General features: G+C 59.1%; 2 protein-coding genes across 11 annotated transcripts; both read right to left on the bottom strand.

Moving 5' to 3' along the window:
- Positions 1-219: 219 nt before the first annotated feature.
- Positions 220-6,646, bottom strand: PGGHG (protein-glucosylgalactosylhydroxylysine glucosidase). 9 transcript variants are annotated; one of them, XR_004135614.2, is made up of 14 exons: positions 6,543-6,646; positions 5,811-6,094; positions 5,249-5,459; positions 4,738-5,173; positions 3,715-3,834; positions 3,196-3,327; positions 2,860-2,971; positions 2,585-2,657; positions 2,359-2,495; positions 2,087-2,241; positions 1,867-1,962; positions 1,696-1,793; positions 1,410-1,539; positions 220-1,306 (listed from the first exon to the last, which is right to left on the bottom strand). XR_004135614.2 is itself a non-coding variant. In XM_031448028.2 (14 exons), exons 2-14 carry the CDS (start codon positions 6,067-6,069, stop codon positions 1,251-1,253), a joined length of 2,097 nt encoding a protein of 698 aa, XP_031303888.1. In that variant the 5' UTR covers positions 6,070-6,094; positions 6,543-6,646; the 3' UTR covers positions 220-1,250. The 9 variants fall into 9 exon arrangements, 6 of the variants coding, with proteins under 6 accessions (XP_031303888.1, XP_031303890.1, XP_064347965.1 ...); XM_031448028.2 differs by having other exon boundaries at positions 1,410-1,621; XM_031448030.2 differs by having other exon boundaries at positions 1,410-1,621; positions 2,087-2,220.
- A 1,693-nt stretch (positions 6,647-8,339) lies between these two features.
- Positions 8,340-15,619, bottom strand: NLRP6 (NLR family pyrin domain containing 6). Of its 2 annotated transcripts, none has more exons than XM_010999557.3 (7): positions 14,559-15,619; positions 14,263-14,301; positions 12,206-13,961; positions 11,189-11,281; positions 9,961-10,131; positions 9,716-9,883; positions 8,340-9,235 (listed from the first exon to the last, which is right to left on the bottom strand). In XM_010999557.3, exons 1-7 carry the CDS (start codon positions 14,842-14,844, stop codon positions 9,097-9,099), a joined length of 2,652 nt encoding a protein of 883 aa, XP_010997859.2. In that variant the 5' UTR covers positions 14,845-15,619; the 3' UTR covers positions 8,340-9,096. The 2 variants fall into 2 exon arrangements, with proteins under 2 accessions (XP_010997859.2, XP_031304360.1); XM_031448500.2 differs by having other exon boundaries at positions 11,189-11,284; positions 14,559-14,846.
- Between the last annotated feature and the right edge of the window lie 5,081 nt (positions 15,620-20,700).

The following is a 20,700-nucleotide window of genomic DNA, read 5'->3' as shown; positions in this document are numbered from 1 at the left end:
GGGCTTGGTCCCTCCAGCTTGTCTGCCCAGTGGCTGCTTCTTGGAGACCTGGGGCTAACTCTCTGAGAACAGCCAGGACGAAGGAGGGTGGAGACGCAGATGTGACGTCTCTACATGGGCAAGGTTCTGTGGTTCTGGCCCGAGTGGAAGGGAAACTGCCTCCGGTTCAAATCCTCCCTTTCAGGAGGGAGCCCAGCAGCGCCTCGCAGCAGACAAAGCTTGCCCAGCACTGAACTTTAATTCCTCAGGCAGATCTGGTGCCTCGTGCACGGCCTTCACCAAGATTTCAGGGCAGACGCCACCTGACCTCATCCTCGGGAGACCCCAGAGAGCCCAAGTCTGATGTGCGAAGGCCCCGGGGGGAGGGTGGGCAGAGCCTCGCTGAGGGCAGCCTGCGCAGGTCGTGGCCTTGAACTCACACACAGCTGGCCCAAGCCCTTCTGGCCGGTCAGAGGGAAATGCAGGATCCTGCTGGGTGTCCCACTCCGTCCCTTGCTGGCTGAGGGCAGGCATGTGACAGAGGCAGCCACTCGACCGAAGGGGCCCAGAGGCAAGAGGAGCCAGGACGGAGGACACTGAGGCCCCACAACAGCCCAGGGCACCTGGACCCTGCCACGCCTGCTGCTGCTGTGTGACACAGAAGGCCCTTTGCGGCAAAGCTGCGACTCAGGGTCCTGAGTGAGCCCACAGGAGACTGAGTCTTCCCCGACACCCCTCCTCCCTGCCGTCCACATCTGCCTACACCTGCCTCTGTCTTCTCTGCAGAACTGTTCGTCACCCCCCCAGCTCACCCTGTGGCGTCTAGGGAAGGGGCGCCAAGGGAGGGCAGGTGCAGGTGTCAGCCCGGAGGGGCAGGAGCAGACGTGGCTGCAGGGAAGCTGCCCGTCCATGGGGTTTAGGCTGGGGGAGGGGCGCCCAGGCTAGAGGCAGCGTCTTGAACTTAGGCCAAAGAATCCAGACTTTCCCTGGAACCTGTGAGTCTGGCTGCCAGGTGGAGGGTGGAAGTGGGTGGCAGGCCAGGAGGGCATCGAGGACGGGGGTGCAGCCAGCTGGGGGCACCTCCAGAGGGAGTGGCCAGAAGGGTTAGGGTTAGCCAAGAGCCCTGGCCGTCTGGGGGCAGGGGCAGGTCAGGGCCGGAGGAGGGACTCTGTGGGGCTGGAGGGGGTCTTGTGGGCTCTGGGGCAGGTGTCTCATGTAGTCCAAAAATCCTCCCAGGAAACTGTTGGAGCAGAACCTGCTGCCCCTGCTTCCTACAGGCGTGACCTCTGTATCCGGCCAGCTGAGCAGGGAAAGGAGATCTTGTGTCCTGCAGGGAGAGTGGGCGTTGTGGAGTGAGGGCACACACTGGGGGGCTACCTTGGGGGTCACACGTCCTGGACCCCTGAGTGGGTCTGGGAGTGGCTGCCTACCTGGGGGCAGGGGGAGCCGAGCCTGTGATGGCCAGAGCTCAGCCTCCAGTGGAGGGGCCCATGGACCTGACCGGGCCATGACCTCGACTGTCACAGAGCCCTCGGAGAAGGAAAAGTCAAGCTTGCTTCCCTGGTAGGAGATGCCAGCGACATACACTCCTGAGACTCCCGCAGGACACATGGGGTCGAAGGTCAGACCAGCCTGGGTGATCCTGGGGGAGGGGAAGCTTCTGTGCGGAGGGCAGGTGGCGGCAGACGATTGCCCTCCGCTGGCCACTGTACTCACCTGAACCCCGTGAACCCGAACAGTGCCGCTTGCAGGAAGCCCCCCATGCCCGTTAAGAAGTTCACGGCCCCCGACCCGTCTGCATTCTCCGTCCACACCTGCAGGGGGCAAGGCAGTCATACAAGGGGAGGGCGCAGTCAGCGTGTAGGTTGAGGCTGGGGCCAGGCAGACCTTGAAGGGCTCCGAGATGTTGGGAAAGCTCTTCTCCAGGAGGTCCCACGCCCGCCTGGCGTCCTTCAGCTCCAACCAGCCCACAGCAAACATGCTCTGGGGTCAGAGATCAGAGGACATGATGGGGTGAGGCCCACTGCGTGGGGAGGTAAGACCAGGCCAGTGGGGCGGGGCTGGGGCCGCGTGAAGACCACCACCCATCACCCCTCAGTCTCCTTACCCAGGTCATGGCCGGGCCCTGGGGGGATGTTACAGGCTCATAGAACTCCAGGTTTTTCTTGCGAACCTGAGGACTTAGGGGGAAGGGGACAGGGTACCCCAGCAGCACGACATCTGCCTGCTTCACCTCCTCTCCTGGGGGTGAGGGGACAGGTGCTGCAGATGGGGTGGGGGGAGGGTGGGGACAACTCTATTGGGAAGGAGGCATCCAGGGTGGAAACGAGGTCCTGTGGGAGGGGAGAGGGGCCTTGAAGGAGCTCGGAGTCCACTCACCAGGCTGGTACCCATCAAATTCAGGGTGGAAGTTCAGCTTCGGGTCAAAGGGCACCTTGATCTTATCAGCCACCACCAGCCACTGGTTGGGAATGGGCCGACCCAGGTCCTGTGCCAGAGCAGCAGCAAAGTGCAGGCTAGGAGCAGAAAGGGGACAGGGGGCTGCAGCCCCGGCACTCCTGCTGGCCCCCTGCAGAGTAGAGGCTGGGGGACTCCTGGGTCTGACCTGTTCTGGACCAGGACGTTGGTGTACACGGAGTTGTCAACTCCTGAATGATACTCATCAGGCGGCATGACTCCTGGGCACACAGTGCAGGACGATGTTTAGTGCAGGGTCTCAGGGCCCGGCTCCTGGTGCCGGCAGCCAGCATGGGGCTGGCAACACCAGGTGCCAGAAATCACTCTCCAGCCCCGCCCCGTGACCCTCCACTCTCCTGCCGCTTTCCCCTCCATCATCCACGTGCCTCCTGCCCCGACCTTCCACCTTCCTCACGCTCTTACCCTTCAGGTGGTACTTCTCGTCCCCAGGATTCCACTCGACACGGCTGCACCAAAACTCAGCCACGGCACTGACCACATCCCAGCCACCAGCCTCTCGGAAGAGCTGCAGGTCCTGGGGAGCAGGAGAGGGTGGGCCAGAAGCCACAGGACCTGTGGTTCTAGCTCCCACTGGTCACTGCATTTCTTGCCAACACCCACCCTCTGAATGCCCGGAAATGAACACCCAGCTCCGAGACACTCCAAGGGACTGGCCCCAGACAGGAAGTCAGGGCAGCGCGAGAGGGTGTGGCCCCGCTGGGTGGGAGGTCACACCCGGTGGGCACAGTGACCCCTCACCTGGGTGGCGTGGTAGTACAGCTGGAAGGCCAGCACCACGGCCCCGTTGATGTGGAGCTCCTGGGTCCCATAAATGGCCTCGGGGCACACCTCCAGGCCAGAGCCTGCGCTCTCCCAGGCAAACTTGGCTCCCTGCGGGGTTGGGGGGATGGAGCAGACTTGATGCTGTTCTCAGGGCCAGGGGTTAGCTGGCCCATTTCCTGATGCTGTCAGCCTTCAGCCATGGAGGGCAGACAGAGGTGGGGGACCCACTTGTCCCGGGTGCCCTTGTGGGGCCTGCTGCTCTGAGTCCCCACCATGGGCCAGGTGGCTTCTGCCTAGTTTCCGCTGCATGCTTGCCCTATGGCAGGGCCCTGAGTGGACCCCAGCCGGCTCCCAGTCAGGCTGTTCTTCCCACACGTGCATACAGGCTGGGGAATGTTGCTAAGCCCACCCGCAGAGGGGTCTGGGGTGAGGGATGTAGGCTTGGGAGGGCCATGGGAGGGGGCCCCATAGGCTGGGTGCCCAGGTCCCCCTCACCTGGAAGCCCAGGTCCCGGGCATTGTTCAGGGCCCCGCCCAGTGTCCGGATGCGGTACTCCAGGAGAGCCCTGGCAGCCTCGGGGTGGAACATCAGGATATTGGGGAGCATCCAGAGGTCCTGTGAGCACAGCAGAGGAGTCCCTGGAGTGGAGCTCTCACCCCTCTCCCCCACCTTCCCTGGGGGCTCTGAGCAACCCCTGCTCTCACTGCCTCCTTGGCAGCCCCTCCTCCACTGCCAACTCGGGTCTGTCCTGGACCCTCCACCTGCCAACCACAAGGCCCCATCTGCAGCCCAGTTGCTCCTCAGGCCTGGTCCCCAGCCCAGCACTTCGTGTCCCCATCTGGCATCTGGGCTGGGGCCAGGATCTGGGCGTGGGCAGCCTAGGGAGTGGGATGGGGTGGGGGGCTACTCTGTTGCTCACTGGCTGCCTGACGAGAGGGAATGACTCAGCTTCTCTGAGCCTCACCTGTAAAGGGAGCCCCAGCACAGGCTCCTCTGGCACCAGGTGGCGTGGGAGCAGCACTCTGGACTCTCCCAAGCCCAGTGGTCACCCAATCCCTGCTGCCTCTGGGCCCCGCTCCTGTCTCAGGCCTCACCTTCCTCCACCCTCCCTCCACTCAGCAGCCACAGCTCTCTCCAGAACACACCTCTGTCCCTGTCCTTCCCCAGGCAAAGTGTCCGTGGCCTCCTCAATCCCTCTACGGCTGCTCTCCTGCCTCGGTGAGGGCACCCCTTGCCCTGGCCGGGTGCCATACACCCGCTTAGCTCTGGGCCTTTGTACCTTCTGGTCCCCTGGCCCGAATCACTCCTTTCCACCAAATGCCTACACATCCTTCAACTGAGACACTGCCTCCTCCAGGAAGCCTTCCCTCTGCCATGGTCCCTGTGCTTCCCCAGCCACAGCCCCTGTCCCAGGCAGGGAGAGGCAGCAGCAGTGCCCTGTCCTTAGCCACAGGACTCTCCTCATCTGTGTGCTGCTGGCCCTGCTGCAGGTGCGTGTCAGGGGTGAAGCGTGCCCACCTGGTCCCAGAAGACGTGGCCCCAGTAGCATTCCTCGCGGCTCCCGTTGGAGAGGCCCCCAGGGCTGAGGCCATGGCAGACATAATGCGGGGCACCGGGCTGGGGCAGGGCACTGAGCAGGTAGTAGAGGGCCCCACGCAGGGCCTGGCGCAGGGGCAGGGGCCCCACCACGTCCAGCCCACAGTCTGCCCAGAGCTGAGCCCAGGCCTGGGCATGGGCTGTGTAAAGAGTGCCCTGGGCCTGCAGGTGCAAGGCGTCGGAGAGGCAGGCCTGGGCCTCTGCTTGGCTGCCACCCACCACCGTCAGGAACTCCCATGTCCCCACCTCCTCCCCTTCCCTAAGAGTCAAGGCTGGGGGCACTGGTGACCACAGCATGTGCACCTCCTGCTGTGGCCCCCCTGGCTGCTCAGACGTGAGTGTGCGGCCGTACACGTACCTGCAAGTGCACGGCTGTGTCTCAGGGACAGGCTCCCTCCTCCAGCCACCCGGCCTGCCCCGGCCCCCTACTCACCGGGCTCCCTGGAAGTCAGGACCCAGATGCAGGTCCAGGTCCGGGCTTTCTGGGGAGAAGGCTGACTGCAGCAGCACTGTGACGGGCCAGCTTCCTGCAGCCAAGCGGGTGATGGACACACTGAAGGCCAGGACGTGAGGCAGTGTGCGGTGGGCATAGATGCGCTGAGAGGCCCGGAAGCGGGGGCCCTCCAGGGTGTGCAGAAAGGAGCCTGGGGAGGACACAGCAACTTGCACACCCCACTTTGGGCCACTGAGGACAGTTTCAGAGCTGCTGGCCTTTCTGGGCTGGGAGTGGAGTCCGTCTCTCCCCTAGTAAGGTATCTCTACCTCCAAGCCCCAGCTGCCTTGTCTGGGAAGTTACAGCTGCATAGGGGACCCCAGGCTCAGGCCAGTCCAGGAGGCCCACTGGGCTGAAGGCCTCACAAAGTGGCCTCTCAGGGCCTCCTTTTCTCTGGGAGTCGGCCATCCTGAGTGAGGAGGTGCCAGCACGGGACCTCTGTCAGTTCTCCATTCCCTGGGACAATGGTGGGGGCTGTGGGGGCAGGACAGGCAGTGGCTACCTGTGTTAGTGTCCAGGGCAAAGGTCTTGGTCAGCTGCTCTCCTGTCCCTGCAGGGACCTCCAGCTTGACATTGAGGGGACTGGGCAGAATGGCCCGGTGCGTGTCCCCACAAGCCCCATTGTACACGCCGCTCACATGCAGTGTATCATGATACACGCGTGTGCCCAAGTATGCGTTGGTCACAGTGGCCAAGAGCCGGGGGTCACTGGGCAGAGAATGGGCAGAGAATATGGTGGGGTTCTTGCCGGCATCCTCCATGGAAAGGCTTGCACAGTGGAGTGGCCTGGAAAAGGGGGGAGTCAGAGGCCTCTCAACGGCAGGGACTTCCTCTTCTGACTGTAAACCCTAAAACCTGCCTTGGAACTTGGCTGATGCCCACACAGATGGTGGGAGAATTGTAGGCCCACCTGGGAAGCCCTGATTTTCCAGACCCCCCACTCTTAAGCCACCCCAGGAAACACCCTGAATCTTCAGGGATGCTCAACACCGCCCCCCCCCCCCCAATATTGATCTCCATGGACCCAACTGAGACCACAGACTCCCACTTTAGGACCTCAATCCTAACCCTTCCAGCTCCCTCCAAGCCCCACACCCACGAATGGGTCTTGCTGGCCAGGAAGCGAGGAGGCCTCGGCCAGGCTGGGCCCGGGTGGGTTGTGTGCAGGAGTTCGGGGATGCAGGCTGCCGACGGCAGGCAGGGCTCCGGGGCTCGCCGCAGGCCTGCCGTGTACCTTGGCTCCAGCTGGGTCGGTGCCGCCCCTCTGGGACCGTAGAGAGAAGTCGCCTGCAGGGTTGAGTCTCCCGGAAGGCCGCGCGGTCCCCGCCCCAGGGCGGCGCGGGGCGGGAGGGAAGGCCGAGCCCCACCTCCGGGGCGGGGCCCGGCGGGCTGCGCAGCCTCCACCGTCCCTCCTGCCCGACCGGCGGACCAGTGCACAGGTCGGACTCGCGGGAACTTGTGCCAGGAGCCTGTTGGAACTTTGACCTGAGATTTCTCCAAGGGTGGATCTGAGAGGAACCGGGGCCTTCAGCTGAGGTGGCCCCTCTCCTGTCTCCGGCTCTTGCCTCTTTCCCTGAGCTTCCCCCCTCCCCCAAGGGTGACACTGGCCGTCCTCATCCTTCCTGCCTTAGTCCCGATCTCACTTTCTGGCTCTCCCCAGCCTCTCCTCTCATGCTCCGTCTCCCTACTTGCCCCCACCCCCACCCCCTGGAGGTCACAGGCCCTAGGCTATCTCAGCTTTGTGTAACCCTGGCCTGACCCGAATGACTGTACTCCGACCACACAGTGCCCCAGCCAGAGGCACTCAGATTTAACCCATCCCCTAAACTGCTCTTCCTGTGGCCTCCCTAGCCCAGGTGATGGTGACTTCACCTGTCCACTGCACAGCCCCCTCTGTCCCCACACCCACATCCATCCTCGAGTCCTGTGGGCCCTGCCTTCCCGGGTGTGCGGCTCTCACCAGCTGCATGCCCTGCCACCTGTAAGACCAGGCTGTCCTCCTGGATGAGTGCCTGCTCCTGCCCCTACAACCCTTGTCAGCAGAGCTGCAGCCACCCCGAGAGCGGTTAGGTTCTGCTCAGAAGCTGCAGTGGTGCCCTCACTGGCAGGACCCTGCACGCAGCCCCTCCCGACCCCACCCACCGCTGCCATCCAGCTTCCTTGCTGCTTCTGTGCCTGCCCAAGCTTGCTCTCCGTTATGGATGGATGTGTCCCCCAAAGTCCACCCGGGAATTCGAATCCCCAACGTGACAGTACTCGGGGGTGGGCCCTCGGGACACAGCTAGGTCAAGAGTGGCAAGAGTGGGTTAGTGTCATGCAGGGAAGGACACAGCCAGAGCTGCTTCTGCAGCCAGGAGCCAAAGTGAATGGCATCTTGACCTTGGACTTCCCAGCCCCCAGAACTGTGAGAACCAACTTCTGTTGCTGACAAGCCCCTGGGTCTACGCATTCTGTTATCGCAGCTGAGCTGAGCTGACTGAGACAGGCCCCTTCTCGGCCTTCACCCTTGCTATTCCATTGCCCTTCCTCCAAGACGTCCTTGGGGCTTGCTCCCCACTCTCTTTCAGTCTCAACTAGGTTTCCCCCAACTCTTCACCCGGGACAGGAAGCCCCTGGCTCCACTTTCCTCCTCTTACCCTGCTTTCCCCGCCTCCACAGCAGCTATCAGCTCCCCAGAATGCCAGCTCCAGGTGGGCAGGGATTTTTTGTCTGTTTTGTGCATTTGAAAATAGATTATGGAAGGGGAATTTTGGGACATGTAGGGGCTGACCCCCAGGGTTCCCTCCCACCTGGACTGGGATCTCAGAAGCTGGCCGAGTGCAGCTGACTGAGCAGAGGAGACTTGAGGACGCAGGAGCTGTCCACTGCTGGCCTTGCCATCGAGGCCAAGCCTCACTTCAGAGCTTCCTGCCTCAGTTTCTTCGTCCGTGAAATGGGGCTAAAACTCCACCCCACTCAGATGGATTGGGTCCCAAAGGAAAGACTATGAGCACCTGTTAGGTGCCCGGCCAAGTGCAACAACCAACAAAAGTGAATCCAAAGAATTTATTTTCAGTGCCTGGGGCGCTGCCCACCACCAGTGCCATCACAACCCACATCCTGAGCTAAGGACCACTGCTCCATCTCTACTCCTGTGGTCTCTGTCCTGAAGACCTCAGACAGCGTGTGGACACCTCTGTACTCGGACCACACAGCCTCAGGGATGGCTTCATTCCTAATGCCAAGACCCAAATTCCTGAGGGACAGTGGCCTACCTACTTTCAGCCCAGGGCAGCCCTGCTTGATCGCCTGTGGCTGGGAGCAGCACTGTGGGGCTGTGGGAGCCCATACTGTGCCTGGGGGCAGGGTCAGTGAAGGGGTCACCCAGTGCTGGGATCAGCAGGTACAGGCCCTGCCATGGAAGGTGCCCAGTTGCTGGGAGCTCTCAGCCATCACTCTTGTTGCTGGGGGCGCCTATAATGGGGATGACTGGAGGGTCCCAGGAGAGGAAGGTAGGTGGAACAGCGGTGGGGGTTTGGGGGGAGGAGTCCCCTGGGTGTGGGGGACAGAGACATAACCTGTCCCCAGGGTGTGGGGGACAGAGACATAACCTGTCCCCAGGGTGTGGGGGAAGGGGCATGTCCTGGTCCTGTCCAGGGCCAGGTGAGGGGCCATGTCTGTCTGGGTCTCCCGTCTGCCTGTCCAGGACCCTCTGCTCAGAGCAGAGGGCAGCATCCTCTCGCCCCTGGACTGGGGAGGACTACTCCGTGGGGCTGACAGAGTCCTCCGCAAGCCTGGCCTTCAGGGCCTCAGAGGGTACTGTTGAATCCTTTGGGAGGCTCGGGGTGGCTGTCCAACATCGGGTGCGTGATGACCAGTCCTGGCTTTGCTGTCCCCAGGGCACGCAGTGCTTGCAATGACTGCTCGCTCAGGTCCACGGAGGTGAGGCTATAGCCACGGGCAGAGGACAGAAGTCGAGGTTGGCGGGGGGAGGAGGCCAGGGCTCTGGGGAGGCAGTGACAGGGGAGCGGGTGTGGGGATAGTGATGGAGCTGTTGACCTGGGTCATGCCAATGGCACACAGTGACAAGAGGTGGCCAGTCCGGGGGATTGTCAGAAGATGGGGGTAGTGGGCAGGGACTAGGGGCCAGAGCCTCCGGGGGAGCAAGAGAGTGTTGGGATCACTGGCCCAGACTGTGGCCAAGGGCAGCAGACAAAAGATGGATATTTGGTGTGGCAGAGTGGTCAAGGCCAAGGGCTGGGGCCAGGGGTTTGGAGGGTGAGGCTCCAGGGGCTGGGTTTCAGTGAGGCCACTCAGGAGGGTCCTGGGAGGGGCTCCTCTTTAGGGTCCGGGGGAAGCCCCTGGCGCCCACCCCAGCCCAGGGTTGACAGTCTGTGTTCCCAGCACCCTTCCCACCCCTCCTTCTACCTGAGGGTCTGCAGGCGGCATCCTGGGTACTGCAGGGCAGCACACAAGTAGGTCACCATGGGTCCCGACAGCTGGCAGCCACTGAGATCCAGGGTGGTCAGTGCTGGGCTATGCTGGAGCACGCCCACCACGTACTGGAGTGCTTCCTGGAGGCCGGGCTGCTGCACCCTAGCGGGAGGGTTGACTTCAGGAGCTGCTGTAGGAGCCGCCGCCCCTCCCTTGGTCCCTTCCAGGCCGAGCCTCACCTGAGCGTCTGCACCCGGCACTGGGGCCAGGCCAGGCCCTCACTCAGCACACGCAAGCCGGCCTCGCTGAGGCTGTTGCAAACAAGGCCCAGCTCCGTCAGGGCAGGGGCCTCCCTCAGGGCCTCAGAGAGGTCTCTGCAGACCAAGTCGGGGAGTTTGCAGTGGGACAGCCTGTGGTCAAGAAGTACAGGAGTCTGTTTGCCTCTTGGCTACTCCCCAGCTGGGCAACTGCCTCTCCCTGGGGGCCGAGGTGCAGTACGCAGATGGTTTGGCGCCACACCTGTCTCCCTGGGCCCCACAGAGCTTCTCCCGCCCTTTGTCACCATGACTATCCCTGGGGAGCCATGACCATGTGTGCAGTGGCTGGACGGCACCTCCCAGTTTCCCTCTGTATAGTCTCCACGAGCTTTCGGACGAGCTGATAAGAGCCCTTACCCTCGCCCTGTCTGACTCCCTGCGACCACCGCTTGGGGACAGGTGGGCAGAGCTTAGTCAGCCCGTCCCTGACAGCTGGTAGTTGTGTCAGTTCTGCTTTTTTGCTGTTATAAGTAATGCTGTGATGAACATCGTTATGCATGTAGTTTAGCGGCAGAATTGACGGCCCACGTGAGCTGGTCTCCGTCTTGGCTCCCTGTGTGTCTCTGTCAAGCTGCGTCACCGTGTCAGCGTCGACATGTGACTACCTCTTTGGCCGTGCCCATCAGTGCACGCTCCTGCCTTCTTGCTTACTTTCCGTACTTGATGGTAGCTGACAGCAATTGGAAAGGTGACGTACTAAGTCCTGCCTCACTGACTCTCACATCCACCTTCTGTGGTGGGAGCTTCTGGGCTCCATTTCCCGGGAGAGGATGAGAATCAGGCAGACTGGCCCAGAGCCTGTGCCTGAGCACCTTCCACAACTGCTTCTAAGAGTCCAGAGGGACCTCCCGGCAATATCCAGGAACACTGGCAGCCTTCCTCGGGAGGAAAATACATTCTGGCCAGCTTCATCCCTCCCTCAGAGTGTTTAGCTGTACCCCACTCAGACTGGAGCCAAATCCTCCATCCTAACCAGCACCTGAGCTGTGATGGAGTTCCGCCTTCCCTCCTCTGTCCCGTGTGGGCAGAGCCTGTCCACCCCGGCACAGGACACCAGAGGACACAGATTCTCAGCCTGTTCCCTCGGCCGCCCCCAGACAGGGCCACACCTCTGTGCCTTCCAGGGAAGGGGATGGGCATGGTCACTCACGTCAGGCTATTTAGACCACACTGTTGGTCCATCATGGCCTCGCAGAGTGGACGCAGTGGAGAGCCCAAGGGTTTTCTTATGGTGGCTTGAGAGCTACTAAGAGAGAAAAGAAGGTGAAGCCTCCTGGCCCCTTCTAACCCCTCACTCCTATCAAGACCTCCTTCCTGTGGTCCTGAGGTGTTGCAGCTGCTTCTGCCCTCACCCCAAGATGGGCCAGGACCCCTCCTCCCCCTTCAGCCCAAACCCAGAGTGAAACCACTCATCTGTGCCCCCACGCATGTGTCTCCTCACTGAAGCTGTCTGTGTGAGTCCCGTGGGGCATGCCACCTGCATACCCAGCGTGGGCCTGTCCTTGCGCCTGCAATGGGCCTCCTCAGCCCAGCCCCTGTCAGTGTCCTGACATGCATTCTCCCAGCAGATGCTGAGCACCCAGGTCCAGTGCTGGGCTGGAATTAAGTGCACAGAAAAATGGCACAGGCTTTGCCTTGGAGGACCTCAAGAGCTGGTGGAGGAGGCAGGCATGGGCAGATGTCACGGCATGCAGTAGTCAGTGGGGCACTTCTGAGGCCAAAATGGCCTCCAGCCAGTTGGGGGAACCTGGAGAGACTTTGAGGATAGGCAGTGAACAGAGTGCTCTGGATGGAGGGAACAGCAGGTGCAAAGGCTCAGGGCACAGCAGGCATGGCGGATTCTAGAACTTATTATGAGAAAACATCGTGGCAGAGGGGAGTGTGGGTCAGAGCCACGTTTTGGTGCTGGGAGGTTTGCCTTGGATATGGATGCTGGGGGGTGAGTATGGTGAGGACCCCTGGGGAAGAAGATGGACACCAGGAGGCGGCCTTGCAAGGGGGTGGGGAGAACCAGTCCTGAAGTCGTGCCTCTCCTCTGGTGGAACAGGCATCAGGTCTGGACACACTCCCCAGGCCCAGATGGACACTCAGGTGATAAGCATGCACTGACATGCATGACCCACACAGAAGACCTGCAAAAGAGGGCATCCCTGCCCTGGAGACTCACGAGCTCCCACCCAGGCTGCCCTGGAGCCGCTTCATTAGGCTCTTCTTTTTCTTCTCCTGTGCAGCGGCCAGCCTGCAGCTAACCAGCCGCAGTGCCTGTCCCGCTGGGCAGCACCGAATGCAGTAGCTCAGGACGGCCAGATCCATTCGACTCAGGTGCACTCGCTCCAGGACCAGCTCTGGGAGGCCACGCAGGGCCTGGCACACGAAGGCATCCTCCTGGGTCTCATAGAGGCAGTACAGCAGCTCCAGCGGGTAGTTGAGCTCCTCGCCCTCCTCCTCCTCTGGCTCCTCAGCGCCCTGGAGCACTTGGGTCTTCTCCGTCCCCTCTGTCACCCTCCTAGGGCAGTCCTGACCCTGGTCCTGCACCCACCTCAGGACATCCTGCTTCACCCGCTCTGAAACTGCGCAGCCAAAGTGGCACTCAATGTCCTGCATCCTCTCCGCGCTCAGCAGTCCGAAGAGAAAGCGAATAGTGAGCGCGAGGTGGCAGCGCAGCTCTGCGTCCCCCCGCAGAAGTGCCCCTACGCCACCAAGGGGTGCCCTGGGGGCCCCTTCGTCCTCCAGCAGGTAGGACAGCGCAGCAAAGAACTCCTGGAAGCTCTGGTCCATGAACTGGTAGGTGACCTCGGTCTCCAGCACTCCTGGCAGCTCCTTCCTGCTGAGAAACAGTGTCTGGACTTTGGAGCCACGAAGCTCCAGTCGTTCCAGGTCCTTCTCGGAAAACTGCGCCCTGCGCCGGAGGACGCCTTCACGGGCCAGGCGGGACAGCTTGCGCAGCTCGTCCTGCACCCGGCGCCCGTCCGCAGCGGGCGCGGATCTCAGGACGCTGGAGATGAAAAGCAGGTACACTGACGTGGTGGTTTTGGAGGTGCGCGACAGGTCCTGGCCGAGCTCGAGCTGCTGGCGCAGCACGGTGCACACGATCCAGCACACGAAGGGCACGAAGCACAGCGAGAACAGGGTCTCATTCTCCTTCACGAAGCGGTAGGCACGCTCCGCCCTCCACTCATCCTGGAAGAACTTGTAGAAGTACTTCTTCTTGTCCTTGTCGGAGAAGCCGCGCACCTCGGCGCACTGCGGTGAGCACAGACGGCCCTGCAGCTTCCCGGGGGCGGCGCCGCGTGTGGTCACCAGCAGGCGGGCCTCAGGCAGCAGCACCTTGCTCAGCAGGCCGCCCAGCACCCCTGCGGCGCTCGCGACTTCAAAGGGGTCTATGCAGGGCGCGGTCTCGGCAGACCCCAACGCCGGCAGTTCATCCACGCCATCCAGAATGAAGAGCAGCCTCTCGGACTGCGCTAGCATCTGCCTCACCGGCGCGCTGCGATCGGGGCACTGGTCTAGGATGAGGTCGGCCAGGCTGCACGTGCCCGGTCGCTCCAGTAGCTCGCGGCAAGGCATGAAGAAGGCGAAGTCCACCTGGCCGTGGTACAGCTTGCCCGCCGCCCAGTCGTACAGAATTTTCTTGGCCGCCATGGTTTTGCCGATGCCCGCCGGGCCCTGCAGCACCACGGTCAGCGGTCTCTGGCCCTCCTCGTCGCGTCGGAACAGGCGATTGAAGGTGTGCGTGTCCGAACGTCGGGCGCGTTCCCTCTCCGGCTCCTCTGCAGGCTCCTGAGCCGCGTGCTCCGGGACAGCGCTCTCGGGCGCGATGAGCAGCTTGGTGAAGCGCTTGGTGATCTTCACGGAGCGGGCGTTCCTCTCCTTCACCTTGGCGTGCTGCCGCAGCACGTGCTCTCGGTATTTCTTCTTGTACTCTGGGGGTAGGGAGGGGAGGGACAGAGGAGAGAACCGCGGGCCGAGGATGAGACGGGCTGTGCCGGCCGACCCTCTGGGGCCCTTTGCCCTCCCCACCGGGCTCAGTCCTCAGTTTCCCCTGTTGCACCATCGCCTCCCCCCACCCCGACCCTCACTCCCGCCGGCCTTCGCACACCCGCTTCTCCCTGGGACCAGCTGTTGGGAACCTCCGAGAGGCGTCGAGGGCACTCGTGAGCCAAGCCCAGTGCTCACGGCCCCAGGACAGCTCGGGACTTCCCCCTCCCACCTAGAACGACCTACCAGACACGGAGAGCAGCGCGGAGGAGCTGGGGCCGAGCCCTGGAAGGGAGAACTGAGGTGAGACCCCCTCACCAAGTGTGCGGTGTGGGGCGGGGCGCAATCGGGGGTCGGGGCCTCAAGCAGGATTCCAGCCCCGAGACCCGCGAGTTTGTGGGTGAAATGTGCCCAGGCCGGAGGCGCGTCACTGCTTTTCTGGGGAAGCAGAAGGAAGGGGGCCTTTGGCCAGGACTCTGCACAGGCAGGAGAAAGGAGGGGCAGGGACCCAGGGAAATCCCCACCCCCACCCCCACGCTCACTCTGCAGCCGCTGCTCCTTGAGCCTCGCCGCCACGTCGCGCACGTCCGCCCTCTTCAAGGTCTTTCGGGCCACGTCCAGCGCGGGCTCTGGTCCGTAGAAGTTGATCAGCTCCTCCGCAAGGTCCACGGCGTTCGCATTCTCCAGCCGCCCCCAGGGAATGCTGCGGCCGTCCAGCGGCGCGTCCCGCAACTTGTGGCGGAAGCGCTTCAGCTGCTGCTGGCTCAGGTCTTCGAGAGCAGCCAGGAGCAGCTCGCGGGCAGCGCCAGAGGCAGCGCCGGGCTCCATGCTGCGGGCGGGCGCACGGCGTTAGCACCTGTGCTGCGCCCCAGTGACCCTTGTCCCTCCCTGCCGCCCCCGACCCCTACGCGGGGCGCCCAAGATCCGCAGGGTCTTAAACGCGCTCGCATCTCGCCTGGTGGCTCCAGGCCAAGCTTGGTAGCGCTCCAGGGGGACGGTCGTCCTCCCCTCCCAGGACTCCCACCAGGAGATTTGCTCCAAGGCGTTCCATCGCTTTGCCGCCGACTGTGTCGCGGCCTGGTGGTGAAGTGGGGTTACTCCCCGGCAGGCGCTGGCCGCCGCTGAACCAAGCCCCTGGGAGCTCCTTCCTGCTTTGCACCTCCCTTCCCGCTGGTACCTTCCACGGGTCCAGGTCAAACGCCCCAGATGAGATGTCTACAAAGGCCTGTGCTCTCCCCTCTCCTGCGTCTCCCTCCCTTCCCTCCATTCTCTTCCCTAGCAGCCTGGAGCAGAGCTGGCCTCAGCAGGGGGCCAGAGTTCCCCCTCTGGCCCAAGCTGTGTTCTTGAATTCCCCAGGACACCCGTGCTCACTGCACCCTTTGGTGGGGCCCAGCCTGGGGGCCTTGTACCAGCCACTGAGACTGAGCCCCTGGTGGGAGACAGACAGCTACAGACACCCTCTGGGGGATGGAGTCCCTAGAATCCTGAGCCTGGGGTCAGCGGGGGAGGGTTGTGTCTAAGGGGGTGGGGAGTGAAGTCCCAGGGAGTCAGTAGGGTGAGGCAGAGGACCCAGAGGGCTGAGACCAGCTAATTCCCAAGTGACTGCTCTGAAAGCCAGCACTTACCTGGAGCAGGAGGCCTCTGGCTGGTCCACAAAGACTGGCCCCTAAGTCTAGCACTCAGGAACAGAGGTGGGGATCAGAGAAGTGACCCCTGCCCAGGCTAACTGGAGTCAAGTCCTAGGGAGATTGTCTAGTCCCGTCCATGCCCCCAGACCCAGGTGCTCTAGTTCAGGCAACACTGAGATGTTCGGCAGTCACCAAGCTCCCAAACTCAGGCACTATGGCACCTGCATACCACCAGCCTTTAAGAGCTCTGCTCAGTGACCTTTGATTTTCTACCGTTCCATGTTCTCTGAAAACCAGTGGGGTGTGGCAGCAAGGCATGGCTGTGAGCAGGTAACTGCAGAACAAGGTGGGCTGCATGGAGGAGGTGGCTGACTCAGAACAAGACCTTAAAGTTTAAGGCCTCAAGACAGATTAACTTCTGAAGACAAGGGTGAGGGAGGGTCTCCTAGGTAGAGGGAACACTGAGAACAAAGGAAGGATTTGCACGGTGTTGTCAGGGAAAGGAAAGTTGTCACCTAGGGATCAAGAAATAATGGGACAGGGAAGAGTTCTGTGGTTTCCCAAACCTGGCTGGAGCAGGCTGATGGGAAGAGGTTTGGACCTGAGGAGTACGTGTGACTGACAAGTGGCTTCGTGTGACCCCATGAATGTGGGCTTCTATTGACAGTGTCTGCCCATGTGAAATGTGGGGCGTGTGTATGTCTGCGTCTGCCTGTGTGACCACCTTAATACTGTGTTTGTGCGGATGTGTTTGTGGTGGGGTAAATAGCAGTCCCTGATAATATCGGGTCCTAGTCCCTGGAACCTGTGAATGCTCCTTCATACACCAAAAAGGCCTTTGCAGATGTGATTAAATTGAGGGTCTTAAACAACACGCTCACACTGCAGAGCACAGGGAAGTATACTCAACATCTTGTAGTAACTTACGGTGAGAAAGAATATGTATGTTCCTATATGACTGAAGCACTGTGCTGTACACCAGAAAGTGGTACAACATTGTAAACTGACTGTATTTCAATAAAAATTTATGAAAAAAATTGAGGATCTTAAGATGGGGAGATTATCTTGGATTGTTATTATTTAATATCATCACAAGTGTCATAGGATGGAGACAGAGGGAGATTGGGCACAGAAGAAGAGGGCAGTGTGACACTGGGGCAAGACGTTGGCTACTGGTTTTGAAGACAGAGGGAGGGGCCACGAGCCAAGGAACCCAGCTCCAGAAGCTGGAGATGCAGCTGGAGAGGGAAGGCGGTCTCCCCTGGAGCCTCCGGAAGGAGCACTGCCGAGCAACACCTGGCTCTCAGCCCAGTGAAACTGATTTTGGACTTCCGACCTCCAGAACTGTAAGGGAATAAGTGTGTGTTGTTTTAAGCCACCAAGTTTATAGTAACTAGCTTAGCAGCCACGGGAGATAAACACAGTATCTCTCTGAGAGAACTTGTGTGAGTGAGCACTTCTGTGAGAGTGTGTCTGCAAGAACAGGGGCTCTGGGACAGTCACTGTCTTTCTGGCTCCGTATGTCATCCCTGTGTTTGGTCCTGCTTCCATCAGGAGCCTTGAGAGCTGCACTTGGGGAGGGAACCCAGAGTCCAGGGAGCCTCTGTTCTGCTGGCCCTTCCCCAGGAGCAAAAGGTCCATGGAGGTGCCCATTCTACCTAAGAGTTTTGTGTTTTATTGAAGTAGTTGATTTACAATGTTGTGTTAGTTTCTGGTGTACAGCAGAGTGATTCAGTTATATATTTATATATATATTCTTTTTCATATTCTTTTTATTATAGTGTATTACAAACTATTGAATATAGTTCCCTGTGCTATATAGGACCTTGTTTTATGTATTTTATATATAGTAGTTAGTATCTGCAAGCCCCAAATTCCTAATTTATCCCTGCCTCTTTCCCCTTTGGTAACCATAAGTTTGTTTTCTATGTCTGTGAGTCTGTTTCTGTTTTGTAAATTAGTTCATTTGTACCAATTTTTAGATTCTACATATAATTGATATCATATATTTGTCTTTCTCTGTCTCACTTCACTTAATATGATAATCTCTAGGTTCATCCGTGTTGCTGCAAATGTCATTATTTTATTCTTTTTTATGGCTGAGTAGTATTCCATTGTATAAATATATCACAACTTCTTTATCCAGTCATCTGTTGATGGACATTTAGGCTGTTTCCATGTCTTGGTTATTGTAAATAGTGCTGCTATGAACACTGGGGTGCATGCATCTGTTTGAATTAGAGTTTTCTCTGGATACATGCCCGGGAGTGGGATTGCTGGGTCATATGGCAAGTCTATTTTTAGTTTTGTAAGGGATCTCCATTCTATTTTCCATACTGGCTGCACCAAACTACATTCCCACCAACAGTGTAGGAGGGTCCCCTTTTCTCCACAGCCTCTCCAGCATTTATCGTTTGTGGACTTTTTAATGGTGGCTATTCTGACATGTGTGAGGGGATACCTCATTGTAGATTTGATTTACATTTCTCTGATAATTAGCGATGTTGAGCATCTTTTCATGTGCCCACTGGCCCTCTGGAGGTCTTCATGGGAGTAATGTCTGTTTAGGTCTTCTGCCTTTATTTTGATAGGGTTGCTTGGTTTTTCGTTACTGAGTTGTACTACCTATGAGTTCTCTTTCTATTTAATACAAACAGACCTCATCACTCCCTGAGGAGGGCTCAGGTGGTTTCATCCACACTCACATCTACCCCAAGGTAGCCTCCTTACTCTCTCCTGCTGACTGCCCCCCATGCAGGCAGCCTCCTGGGTGCAGAGCAGGGCGGGTGAGGGGAAAGCCTGGAGGAGACACGCCAGCACACATCCTGGTGGGAAGGATACTTTGTGCTTTTTAAAAACATGAACAAGTCTCACTTGTCCCCACAGAGCCCTGAGAGGATGAGGCAGCACGCCTGCCCCATGGGTTGAAGCAGCCCCCCCCCCCACCTCGGGCCAGGCCCAGAGTAGGGACGAGATCTTCACCCCGATTGCGGTGTGGGCAGCACCCAACAAAGCAGAAGAGCGGACAAGGTCTCCTTGGGGTTAGGGTCCTGGAGACAAGCCCCGAGCAGAGTCTGGCTTCAGCTGCCAGGGGGCAACTTCTGTGAACACCGTGTGGGGTCCCAGCTCCTCTGACATGCTGCGATTCTGCAGAGAGCTTTCCCAGGCAAAGCAACAGCTTAGACAACAAATGCAGATGTTTCAGAGCTGGGCTGTGGACAGAATCTGGCCCTGCGCAGCTCGGTGGGCATCGCGGGGCCCCTGAGCCACAGCCCCACTCCTGAAGACCCAGCGCACCCCTCACTGAGCCCTTCATTGAGCCCCAAGATGCAACACTGATTCCCACACAGGCCACTGCTGTTTTTCTCCTAAATGCACATTCACTTTTCTCTCTCCACAGTATAAATTCTTGAAAGCAAGCTCTCTACAACTGAACTCTCTCTCCCTTTCATAGTTGTTTTAGACTGAAGAGCACAATCTTCTAAGCCAGGCTGTCTGGGATCAAATCTTGGCCCCACCACCCAATAGCTGGGTGACCTTAACCTCTCTGTGTCTCCATTTCCTCATCTGTAGAATGGCATGATAACAGCACCTCAGTGTCGAGGGCTGTAACACATGTGCCTAGCGCCTTCTGGGCATTAATTATCATCACCACTCAGGTCCTGTGGGTAACCCCCTCACTATGAAGCTACATTTTCTGGGGTCACCAAGACTGTTCCAATTTCTAAACCACTTCAGTTCTGATTCCACTTCACTTATCCTCAGCTCTTAGCCCTGCTGACCATGAACTTTTCCTCAAAATGGTCTTTTCCTTTTGTCAAAGGAACCAAGGGTGCAGGTCAGAGATAACACTCGGGCCCCGGTAACGTGGGGCTGAGGCATGTGTCTGGTGCATTCTGCCACAACCAGCCTGGGAAGGGTCCTGAGGTCATGGCTTGGGGGTGCTAAGTTCAGCCCATCTCCTAATATGGACCCTCCTTGAGTGGACCCTGCCCTCACAAACTCTCAGCACCTGCTGAGAGCAGCCCTGGAGCCAGCATTTCCAAGAACCTTTGCCTGGACCTGAGCTGAGGAGGCGGGGGCGGGGGTGGGGTGGGTGGGTGGGGTTGGGAGCAGAGGGAAGGAGAGGCCAAGAGAGCAGGGAGAGGAGAGGTTAGTGAACTGATGAGAAAAAGAAAATGAGAGCAGGGTGGGGAGGGGAGCCAGCATGCACATTGCCAATCTGCTCTGGGCTGTGTCACCCACAGGGCTTAGCTTCTCCGCAGGGCCACTTCAAAAGATATGACTTTTAAATTGTTAACAATGATTTATACTGCATTGTGAATTTCCTCAAAGTCCCTCCCACCGGATTTCATTACCCAACAAAGTTTCACGAAAATCTTTAATCCTTTCTTCCTCACTCTCAAGTGTTGTCCTCATGGCAGCTGCTAATGAGGTCTCCCTGGAGTCCTCTTGACCGTGCCTTCAACATCACCCCCTCCACCTTTGGGGTTTGAAAAGCCTAGTTCTTGAGCACTTGGTGTGCCCTGAATAGAGTCCTTCTTTCCCTGTTCTGAGCACCCCATTTATATCTTGACCTCAGAGAAAGAACCACTGAAGGGTCCACGACCTCCTTCTCTGGAGGAGTGGGTAAGCAGAGGGCAAAAATGGGCCTATAGCTGACCCACTCCCTGTACACCAACAAAATAGATGGTTTAGATGAAGCAGACAAATTCCTAAGAAGACATAAACTACTGACACTGACTCAAAAGAACATTTAAAGTCTGAATAGACCTGTAGCAAGTAAAGAGACTGAATTAATAATCAAAAACTTCTCACAAAGAAGAGCCCAAGCCAAGATAGCATCCCTGGTGATGCTACTGAACATTTAAAGAAGAGTTACTGTTACTCCTTCACAAACTCTTGCAAGAGGTGTAAATGGAGGGAAACCTTCTTGCCTTGTTCTGTGAGGACCTATGACCCTGACACCCAAAGCAGGGCATCACAGACATGTCCCAGGAAAGCTGAAGACCAACACCCCTGATAAACACAGACACGAAAGCCCTCAGTGACCCAC

This window comes from Camelus dromedarius, chromosome 12, assembly GCF_036321535.1.
Source record: "Camelus dromedarius isolate mCamDro1 chromosome 12, mCamDro1.pat, whole genome shotgun sequence".
In the NCBI taxonomy this organism is placed as follows: Eukaryota; Metazoa; Chordata; class Mammalia; order Artiodactyla; family Camelidae; genus Camelus; species Camelus dromedarius.
This window is presented reverse-complemented; position numbering and strand designations above follow the sequence as displayed.